Raw genomic sequence first — 11,234 nt, 5'->3', positions numbered from 1 at the left:
CTAATATGCCCAATCCATTCTCGCTCATCTTGAGAGGCCAAGCTGGAATCCCTCCTCCTTTTTTAGGAAATCTTCCCTGCCTGCCAGCAAGGAGGACCTGTTCTTCCTGGGAATGCCTGAGTCTCTTTGTGTTTTCCCTTCATTAAGCCTTTGCTGAGTACCAAGTCCTGCCATCGGGGTGCTACATGCTTTGGGTCTTCAGACTGCTCCTGCCAAGTGGGTATCATGTCTCCCATTATATGGACAAAGAAACAGAAGAGGCAAAGTGACTTACCTATATCACCTGTGATATCTGATGCCAAAGCTTTCACTTCTCATGCCCAGACTAGACCGCTCTACCTCATGCTCCTGGACATGCCACCCAGAGGTCCTTATGTCAACAATGCTTGTGTTCTCCCAATGGCCAGGCTCTGTGTGGGTCCCTGGAAGTGTGGAGGAAGTGACAGGGACAAGGGAGACTCAGGTTCCAGTGTGACAAGAGTCTGGGATGCAAGTATTTTCCTGAATCCAAGGTGGAGGCTGAGGGCTGTGTGTGTGTGTGTGTGTGTGTGTGTGTGTGTGTGTGTGTGTATTGGGAAGTGGTGATAGGAGAGCCCTGGGGACTGGAATGGGGAGGACTGTCTAGTTGAGGTGGGGCCCAGGAGAGCTTCCTAGCATAAATGGCATTTATGGGCCCATAAATATCCTGGGTTCAAGGGGTAGGGATGAGGGAATGTGTTCCTAGTAGAAGGAACCATAGGAGGAAAGAAAACAGAGAGTCGTCTAGCCCATTGGCTAATGGAGTGAAAAAGGGTGATGAGACGGAGGCTGGAGGTGAGCATGCTGGAGTGAGGATCTTACTGCCCCAGGTGTCCTGGACAGACATTCCTGATGGGCTTCCTCCTACCTTATGTGGCATAAACAAGCCTAGACTTGCTTGGCACATAGGAGAGTTTCCATAAAGACCTCTCAGTTTCTTCTGGTCTGCTGAGGTGACCTCCCCTCAGCCCACATGCAGAACTGGCACCTGCCAGGTCCCTTGCCATGGCTGGCCCCTCTCTACAGGCTACAGGCAGGTGCCCCTGCCACCCTATGTCTTTCAATACAGGCACCTCTGGCCAGGTGGGTAGCCCCATGCCTTTACTGCCAAACATACCAATGTGCCTGCCATGGAAGCCCCCCTATTCCTGGGAAGGCTTGATTTTTCCTCCCATGATTTTAACCTGAGGCTGGAGCCAGCCGCCAGGAGACCGAGGATGTTGTGAGCCTCAGAAGTTGGAATGTGTAAACTCTTACTACCCGTGTACTCTTAATTACCTCCCCTCCTTATTTGTCTTCCTTTAACGGCCTGTCAACCAAAATCTCCCGCCTTTCCCTCTGCGCCAGCAGCCTCAATTAGGTGCACATCTGTGGCGGCTAGAACTGAAATGCCAACTACCAATGCCCACTCACAGCACCCAGCCTGGGTACAGGTGCCTGATGGCTTGGACACTCTTCAGGTACAGTCCTGCCATGCTGGTGTTGAAGGACAGAGAGGCTGCCCCTGAAATTTCCTATCCTGCCACTGCAGAATCTGCCCTGGGAATGTTCCCACCTAACCCCAGAGGGCACCCAGGAGGCTAATGCCCTTTGTGCTGGTTCCCTGGAGCCCCGCACAGACATTTATCCATCAAATAGATGGGGAAAGACACCATGGGCCCATCCTGCCCTGGACATGGGGGAAACAGAGATGCTGGAGATAGGTATCAGCAGGAGGGGCTGGGAGGGGTTGGTTAGCTCAGGGCTTGTTGACTTTTCTGTGTGGAACTCCCCCCCCCCCCCACCGCCCATTCTGTCTAGCCTAGTGGGACTGCCCTATCCAGAGGTGGGGGTGGTGACATCTGGCACAATCAGGCATCTTATTTGGTGAGAGCCCCGCTTGTCCCTGTAGAGCTGGTCTAGCTTGGCTTCCCAGAGTCCACCATGCCCCTCCTATTCACCAGGCCCCAGGCCTGTCAGGGCCTTGGGGCCTACCATACTGCCTTCCCCTGATAATATTTTCGGGGCCTCAGAGTTTGGAGCCTGTTGGCAAACCTCACTCAGGTCAGGGGAGGGGGAAACTTCAAAGTTGTCCTCTTGTCAAGCCCTGGCTTGTGAGGGTGGGGCAGGTGTGGGACAACCCAGGCAGGACTGGGGAGCTAGTAAGTGTTATCCTGAGCCTTATTTCCAGCCCCTGACTTCTGCCCTCCTTAGTCCAGGGGCCACTATTCTTCCCTCCTCAACATTAAGTCCTCCTCAGGCTGACTTGTGAGTGGGTGATGGGAGGCTCACCCAGATATCATGAAGTGGGGGCTCTTGCCCAGGTGGCTACTGTTCCCCATTCCTCATCTTAGGCACAGAATCTGTGGGCAGTGACTGCTATAGAGGCCTGCCCCAAAGCCTGGCTGGCAGGAAGCATTCTCCCATCCTATCTGTGCAGGGGGAGGGGCAGGGTTCCAGGGGCAACTTCAGCGGAATCTCTCAGATGTTCTCTCCCAACCAAGAGTGTTTCAATCTACCAAGCAATTCACTCCCATGCTCACTTCATTCTAGAAATGGGGTTAAGCATCTACATCAGCATTCACAAGGGAGGAAACTGAGGCTCTGAGAGGCCCACAAGGTGCAGAGTCAGAAGCCACACCAGCCCCAACCTTCTCCCTGCAGCAGGGAGGAGCCAGGCACCTAAGGACAAGAAATGATTGGATTGAGCAGGAGTGAGCTTCCCAGCACTGGAGGAATCTAAATACAGGCTCTGGAAGCCTTGGGGCCTGGGGTTTGGGGCTAGTCTGCACCCTGGGCCTGCTTAGGCCAGGGAAGTAAATGAGTGGCTTTAGAGGGCAGCACCCTGACATTCTCGGTCCCTCACAACTGTGCAACTGGACCTGGGTTCCAGCTCAGGGAGCCAGGAGACGCAGGCTCTTTCTTCCTCTCAGGGCGTGGGGATCCAAGTCCCCTGAGACAGGACTCTTGCAGGTAGCAGGAGCCCCTGGGGGTGTGCTTTTAGCACCGCTGCCCCTTCTCTAGACTGGCTGAAGTCTGCCATTCCACCATTAAACCTGTGACTCCAGGCCTTCAGCCTGTTGAAGGTCGCGAGCCCCCAGAAGGGTCACAAACGCGCCTGCCAGGGGCCGCGGGGCCAGGAACTCTTCCGCGGGTGCCGCAGAGAGGGGCACGGAGTCCAAGGCTGGGGGCACAGAGGTGCGCACCGGGAGGTCTGCCAGAGGCTGGGGCGCAGGACGCGCGCGCACGGGCTCCGCTCGGCCGCGCGGGCCAGCACAGCCGGCTCGGGACCGCGCGGGGACTAGGGGCGCGCGGGCACGGGCGGGCGCGTGGCCGCGGCGGGGGCGCGCGGGGGCGGGCCGGCCGGGGAGGGGGGGGCGGGAGGGCGGCGCCGGCAGGTTGGCGGCGGCCGCTATTTGAGCGCCGGTCCCGGACCGGGCGCTCAGAGCGCTTCGAGTCAGCGCGGCGGAGAGATCGCGGCGCGCAGCCCGCAGAGGCGCTGCGGCCGGTGCAGCCCCGGAAGCCCCGCGCGACGAAGGCGGAGGAGGCGGAGAGGCCGGATTGCTGCCCGCCGCCCGCGCCCCCCCACCCCGCCGCCGCCGCCGCCCCCCCTCCCCGCGGCGCCGCATCTTGAATGGAAACATGGCGGTGCCGGCTCGGACCTGCGGCGCCTCTCGGCCCGGCCCGGCGCGGACTGCGCTCCCCTGGCCCGGCCGCGGCCCCCGGCCCGGCCCCGGCGCCCGGCGCCCGCCGTCCGGGCCCCCGCGCCCGCTGTTGCTGCTATTGCCGCCGCTGCTGCTGCTACCGCTGTTCGCCGCCCCCGGCGCCTCTGCCTACAGCTTCCCCCAGCAGCACACGTAAGTGGCCTCCTTGGCCCGCCGCGGGACCCCGGCCGAGCCCTGCGCGCCCCTCCGCCCCCCGGCACGCGCCAGTCCCTCCCCCCGCCCCGCGCGGGGGCGGGGGCGCTGGGGTCCAGCTGCCGGCTGCACGGGGGGGGCGGCGGCCCCAAAACCACAGGGCGGGCAGCCGTCGTCCCGGTGCTTCTGTCTGCGTCGCGAAACTTCCCCCGCGGTGCCCTTTCTCCCCCCAACCCCCAAAAGGGGCAAAGCAAGATCTGCAAGCCTTGGGATATGGTGAGGGGTTCCGAGTTTGCCAGCGGATTCCCCTGCGCTGTCCCGGTGAGAGGGAAACCTGAGGTTCGGTGAGGGGGCGGCCAGCGACCCCAGCCTGGCAGAGTTGGAGCCGCGCGTCTGCCCCACGTTTCCTCCCCAGTGGGAACCTGGCGCTTTTGAACCAGAGGTGGGGGACACCTCCACACCTGTCTTCACTGCCCTTTTCCTTTGATGGGAAGGGCTGGATGCAGAGGATGCAGGCACCTTGTTGTGACCGGTGCCACAGAGGGGGTCGGTGTCCCTTGTTCTCCACCTGAGGAGAGGGTCCCCTGGAGAGCCCAACTGGGAGGTGAAGGTGCTAGGGTGGGGGCCGAAAGTGAATGGCAGGGAGAACCCTGCCCACCCCTGCTGCTGCTACCAACAAGGGAACAGCATCTCCTGGCCCTGCCAGCTTCTGCTGGTTCTCATGGTCCTTCTGAGCCTTTTCTCTGTCCCCAAGAGCCCGCAAACTTGGGCATCCTCCTCTGGTGAGCTTGGCCAGATGTATTTGGGGCTGGGGGGTGGGGGGCGGGTATTCAGTGCATGTGGCCTTTAGGACAACAGCTATCTCTGTGGGCACCATGCCCCAGACTTATGTCAGTGCCCAGACTCCTCTTGCCCCTGTGGCTTTGGGCCATGGTGACCACCTTGTTGTCTGCTATCTGTCTCCAGGAGTGTGGAGCCACCTGTCCCTGAACTCCTTCACCAGTAGCCAGGCCTGGGGTTTGGGAAATAAGTAGCTGGGCTGCTAGTGGCCAAGGGGAAGGTGCTGGCTTCAGGAAAGGGGAGAGGCTGACTCTGCGTCATTAGACCATTTCTGCCCAAGGGTAGGAGCCCCTGGTTTTGCGGACTCCAGCTTGTAGGTTCTCCCAGTTGAGGGAAAAACAAACTCGGGAAAGGCACTGCTCTGAGTGTCTCTTCATCTCGTCATTTCTTTCCTCACACAGCCTGGCTGTGCTCAGGCGGGTGATCAGTTGGCAAATTACAGGTGCCGCACGGACGTGTCCTCTGTCAACCGTCTGGATTGTGTGTGTGTGTGTGTGTGTGTGTGTGTGTGTGTGTGTGTGTGTTGGGGGTGTGCAGGGAGAGGAGAATCATATGGAAGTTCAGGGCTTTTGGGTGCATTATTGTCTTTGATTTGCCGTGATGAAAACGGACTTAAACCACAATGTTTAAAAAGAGCAGAAGCATTATTTTTTTGTTGTTCTTTTTTCCTTAAAGCCAAGCCACAATATTTTTCCCCTAGCCATTTCGTAGCTCCTTGAATGAAGGTTTAAATAGACGTCTCTTTTCACCTCTTTCCACCTTGCCCCGTCTCCTTGCAACCTGCAGTGGGTCAGATGGCTGCTGGGCTTGCATGGGTCTCCGTTGGAAGGACAGTGTGAGACCCTGACCAAAGTGGACACCTGTCACTTTGTCCCCAGCAAGAAGACGATGAGGCGGGTGTGATGGCAGCAGCACATTTCCAGCTGGACACTCTTCTGTTGTCGATAGAGTTGGAGCTAATTTGAGGGTTTGGGACATGTCTTGCAAACCGTAATTAGAGAATGAGAGTGGGGGTGGGGTGGGGGCTGCGCGGCTCTGAGGGTCTAGAGGGAAGTGACTAATGTGACAACGACACACAGGATTTACCATGACAGCCAGCGCCCTTCAGCTGCCCTGGTCCCGCAGATGCGGATGCCCATTGATCCTTGGAGGGAGGAAGGGGAGGGAATGGAGTGAGGGGCCCTGCATGACCATGGCTAGCTGGTGGGGGCTTTTGTTGAACTAACATGAAAGGCTAAGGTGGCTGCTGTGGGCTGCTTGGGAGTGGATGGCCTCCCTGAACTCTTCTGGGTCAGTGTGGCCAGGCTAGAATGAGAGTTTAATACAGGTGGCTTTCTGAGATGGGAAGTGGGGGCCTCAGCGTCATGGCACCGAGGTGATGACCCCTCAGTGGAGGGGGCCCTAGGCAGGAAATCATTTCCTCATGAGCGTCTGGCAGAGTGACGGGGCTCGGGTCCTCAAGCCTCTGGGTTTTAAGCCAGTGTGGGTTTGGGGTTCGGTAGCCATTGTTTCTATAATTGCTGTGGCAGCGTGGCCCTCTCCCCATTAGGCAAAGTGGACCGAGGCTGCCGGTGGATCAAGGAGGACAGAGGAGTTGCCGCTGGAGTGGGGACAGGGCTTTGGTTTTGGTGGCTGAGGTGGGGGCGGGGGCCTCCCTCACCCCACCTGGAGGAGTCCACACACGAGTACATGTGTGTGCACACGTGCACTCATGTGTTTGGAGGTGAAGTTGGTGGAGGAGGAGTCAGAGCACACTCTCCCTTTCACCTGCTTCCCTGTTTCCAATTCCGCTCACCCACGGCCAGGAATGGTGAGCGGTGAATGGCCACTGCTGCTGAGGGCAACTGCTTTGCCTATCCCTGCGTCTCTCTCCCGCTGTCTCCTGGCCCCTCCCTGGCCCCCTTCTTGGGTTCCCCCCACCCCCATTCCTTCTCCACTTCCTTGCCCATCCCTCTCATTGTTCCATGCCCACCCTGCCCTGCCCGCCTCTTTTGTGAGACCTCTGTCCCCTGTTCTCCAGCATCCCTGGGTTTCTCTGTCCCCTACTCTGTGGGGCCCTGGCTGAGTGCTGGGTGGAGCGCCAGGCTGAGCTGCTTGGCTGGCGGCACCCTCTTAGCCCCACTCTGCCCCCGTGATGATGCTGACCAGCACCTCCTTTCCTCTGGCAGCGGGTGGGTGGGGAACTGAGAGCCTGAGGGGTCTGGACCCACCCAGCAGATTAATGACAGCTGGAGTACGTGCTCCTTTTCCTGAGTGCCCACGACGGGGCATGCGTCAGTCTAGCTACGGTTAATGGTGGGTGACGTGTGTCTGTCTGGGCCTCTGAGCCCGCGCCTTCACCTCCCTGTGACTCTCTCTATTAGAGGGAGGCAACATCACACATCTGGGTCCCCCATTTCCCCAACGACCTGCCGCAGCTTTTGCAGGAGGGAGGGGGAGAGGCTTCACAGCCTGCTGCCACCACCACTGGCATGCAGGGCTGCCAAGTGCTCACATTCCTCCTGGTGCGGAGGCTTTGGGAAGAGAGAGACCCTTGGCTGCTGTCTCCCCTGTGCCCCACCCTTATTGGGCACCTCCTCCTAGCCAGCTGTGTCAGACTGACCCCTGAGAAGATGGGGGGAGCCGTTTTAAGATGAGTCCCCTCGTAATCTGTGGGTGAGTCTCACTCTGGATTCTCAGTCACACTGGTGTCCCCAAGGAGAGATTGACTCACAAGTGGAGTGAGCACTTCTACACTCAGTGCCTCCTTTTCCCTTCTGCCTGTGTGCAGGTGGGCACTGCCAGCTTTTGACACCTCAGATGTGTATGGGTGGACCCTGCCAGCTCCTGGGGAGAAGGCAGTTTGGGGACTTGCTGGATGTTAGGTGTAGGCCCAGCAGACTCAAGCATTGGCCTCCAGAGCTGACCCTCTGATTGGGATGACCTTGCCTCAGTTTCCCTGAGATGAGAGAATCTGCTTAAGAGGCTGGTGGTGAGAATTCATGCAAGAGGCTGTAGCCTCTGGTGGGCAGGAAGGGTTCTGCGGGTGGGCACCATGGCAGCTATTGTAAACATTAGCATCAAGCCCTAATGCTACAGCCTGACGGACCCCTACCCACCCACCCCCATCTTTTCATATTGCTCCCATAGGCTGAGTGTCTTCCTATCTGCTTTGCTCATGTGTCCTCTCATCAGTGCATGCTTTCCTCAGGGGTTTCCACAGCTTCTGGAGGCCTCTGGGTTGTGCCACTAGCTTAGGCTGTACCCACCCACATGGGGTATCAGCTCCTTGAGGACAGACACTGGACCACCTCCCTCCCTCACTCCCTGAAGCCCAGCTTAACTGTGGTGAGGGACACCACCAGTCTAATGGTGGGCCTCCCCTCAATGAACCCAGGCCAGACCCTTATCCACATTACTACCTTGACCTCAGAAACTGTGCCCATGCCCGTCCCACAGATGAGGAGACTGAGACTCAGAAAGACGAAGGTGCTGCCCAAAGCCCCACCACTTCTGGAGGCAGGACTGAGAGAGGACTAATCTGTTGGATGCTTAGCTGCCTTGCCAGGGGCCTGGGCACATCTGAACACTGGGCCCAGGAAATTGGGGGTAGGGAACCAAAACCTAAGTCTTTGGACGAAGCATGCCTAGGCTTTCCAGCTATAACCTTTCCCACACCATCCCTCTGCTCTTCTGGGTCTCAGGCATCCTTGAGGGGGCCTTCCTTGGCTCAAGCCTTCACTGCCATCCTACTTCCATCCCTTGCCACACATACACAAGTGATCATGGGGCCCCCCGACTCAGAGTTTCCTCTTCTCCAAAGCTTTGAGTCATAGGCCAGGACAGCCTGGAATGGAGGGGTGGGTAGGAAGGACTCCTATCTTGAGATGCCAAGATGCCATCACCCCCTCCAGATTCCAGTATGATTCCAGAGAGGAGGGGCATGAGGGTGTTAATGGAAACCTGAGACTGGATCCTCTAGTCCCTTGGCAGTTTTGTGAGCACTGAGGGGACTTCAGAGGACTCAGATCTTATAGATCTTACAAGTTTTCATGCTGTACAGACAGGAGGGATCTGGGGGGCTAGGGAGCTATTCAAAGGGCAGCTGGAGGTTTGGGAGAGTCAAAGTAGGTAGGCCTGTGGCATGGGTCCCATCTGGCAGGTTGTTGTCTGTGGGTAGGGGGTGGTCTCTTTCTCCTTCCTCTTCCCGCACACCGCCGCTGTCCTTGCAGGCTTCTGGATTTGAGATCTGCCTCGGGAACTGGTGACCTGTGTCTTTAAGTGAGTAGGCTCAGGGCCTCAGGCAGGAGGAGGGAACACCAGGGTCTAGGCTACCATAAAGGCAAGGGTGGGGGGCTTTCCCACTGCTGGCTACATTCCTTCAGCCAACTGGGGAGTTTCTGTTCATGTCAGGTTGGGTTTTTGGTTTTTTTGTTTTTTTTTCCTCCGGTGCCTACTGTCTAAACAAGAAGCTACAGGATCAATATTCGTATTCCCAGAGGGAGGTGCGTGTGTGGTTTTTGCTTTTTTTTCTTTTCCCTTCCTCTCTTGTCCTATGTAACCTGAAGAGCCTTCTGAGCTGCCTGTGGCTAAGGTTGGTGGGGGGAGAGTTAGCCCTGCAGGTGACCACCAATGGATTGGGTTGCCCCTGGGGGCTTGCAAACTCCCCAAGGGGATATCTTGGAGCTACTGAAAAGGAGTCAAAGATGCTGTCATTCAGGCCCACACAATCTGAGCCTGACCTTTTGCGGGCAGGACCTGGGGGCAGGGCTGCTCTGCCTTGCCCTGCCACTGTGGGACTTAGGCTGCAGGTTTGGTTTCCCTGGGCCTGATCCTGCTCATGGACCATCTAGTTCCTCTCTCACCTGAGCTAGGTCTTCTCCTTCTGAGACTGGTCTGGCCCACTGAGGCTGGTCTGGCCTTCTGAGGCTGGTCTGAGGCTGGTGCCTGAGCCTGTTGGGTGGGGGGGAGGGACCTCACAGAGTAGGAGACCCTGTCTAGCTGGGGTTAGGTGAAGGGAATCTTCACATGGGGGACTTGAGGGTCTGGTCCTGGGGGGACCTCTGTCAAAGGCAATTCCAGCCCAATCCTCTCAGCTGGGTGGCTTGCATGGTGGTGACCTTGGACAGGGCCCTTCCTCCCCCTGGGCCTCAGTTTCCTCTCTTCCAGGGCTCTTCTGACTGTGACATTCGTGTCCTCAGAAGATAGGTTCAGGGTCTTCCCACTCCTCTTCACACTGTGCTCTAGCCACGGAGTGGGCTTGACCCCCAGCCCAGCTAGACCTCATCTCCTCCAGTGTGAGGAGCCTGCACCTCCCACTGGCCTCTGGCCACACCTTGGGTGTCTTGAAGCTGCTTCTCCGACTGACCCATTTGAGCTCTAATCAACCTAATTGTTTAGCAGAGAGGGAGGGGCACGGGAAGTCTTTCCTGCTGATCATTATCCAGCTCTCCCCACCTTGGTAAGGACTGTTTAATTGAAGGGGAAAGGAGTGGCGATGAGAGGGAGGAGCTGCCCCTCTGCCTCTCTTCCCTGCCCTCCTGAGATCATGGGTCCCTGGCTCCCACCTCCATGCCTTCCTTCCCTGCTGGCCACATCTTTCTGAATGAGTCCCCTGCTTGGTGCTACTGAGGCTCTGCCACACCTCTCACCAGCTGTGTGACCTTGGGAACTTCCTCAGCCTCTCTGGGTCTTGGGGCCTTGTCTGTAAAATAGAGTTCCCTCGATTGTGGTGCCTCACAGGACTGGGATAGGAAAGGTCCTGAGGGATGGGCCTGACCCCAGAGAGTGCATGATGAGGGCATGTGGATCCTGACGTGTGAGGATTCTCAGTCCAGCTAGGTCTGCACTCCAAGTACCAGGAACCTCTCCCATCATCCGTGACCCCCCTGCACAGCTGGGCCCCGCGAGCACCAGAGACTCACTTGTGGCTTTTGGGTCTTTCCTCCTGTGCTTGGCCTTTGCCTTGGCCTGTGTGCACATGTAATCTTGTGAATGGAAGTGTCTAAGAGTGTCCTCTTGTATGTGTTTGCACATGTGTGTTAGCTGTGTTCACTTGTGTAAACATCCATTTGTATATGAAGACATGTGTTTGGGTGTGTGTGAACATGTGTGCCCCGGTGTGCACATGCTTGCATGTTGTTTGTGTGCATATGCTCAGGTGTGTGTGCATGCCCACGTTCACATGTGCACATAGGTGTTGGTGTGTGTGCATATGAATGCGAAGTTGAGGGTGTGCTTGTGCATGTGTGCACATATGTACGTGCAGGCATATGCATGGTTTATCTCTCTGTACCCAGAATGTGCTCCCAGTGGCCCCCTCCTGCACCTGCCTTTGAAGTTAATGCCAGAGCTGGGCAAATGCTGGCAGTGGGAAAATAAAGCAGCCTGGTTGTTAGGACCAGTGTTTTGCAAACTTTTATGTCAGGAACAGCCTGAGTTAAGGCTGATCTGGAAAGTTTGATCATCTACCAACTGGCGGGATGACAGTCTGTGAAGGAAACACACAGGCTGTGTCCTTGTAATTCAAATTTTTGCAAATTGAATGTTATTTAGATGCAC

At 57.4% G+C, this 11,234-nt stretch overlaps 1 protein-coding gene across 12 annotated transcripts in view; it reads left to right on the top strand.

Moving 5' to 3' along the window:
• Nucleotides 1–3,364: 3,364 nt before the first annotated feature.
• The window catches only part of CACNA2D2 (calcium voltage-gated channel auxiliary subunit alpha2delta 2), a 144,221-nt gene continuing 136,351 nt past the window's right edge, over nt 3,365–11,234 (top strand). For 4 of the 12 annotated variants that reach the window (XM_045492902.1, XM_045492901.1, XM_045492904.1 and 1 more), the window contains exon 1: nt 3,366–3,854. In XM_045492902.1, the coding sequence (XP_045348858.1) occupies nt 3,640–3,854 (215 nt within the window). In that variant the 5' untranslated portion in view covers nt 3,366–3,639. Of the gene's footprint in view, nt 3,855–11,234 lie in introns of all 12 variants that reach the window. The other 8 variants (XM_045492908.1, XM_045492907.1, XM_045492906.1 and 5 more) reach the window with 3 other exon arrangements.

This window comes from Leopardus geoffroyi, chromosome A2, assembly GCF_018350155.1.
Source record: "Leopardus geoffroyi isolate Oge1 chromosome A2, O.geoffroyi_Oge1_pat1.0, whole genome shotgun sequence".
NCBI lineage: Eukaryota > Metazoa > Chordata > Mammalia > Carnivora > Felidae > Leopardus > Leopardus geoffroyi.
The sequence above is the reverse complement of the archived record's forward strand: the minus strand, read 5'-3'. Positions and strand labels throughout refer to the sequence as shown.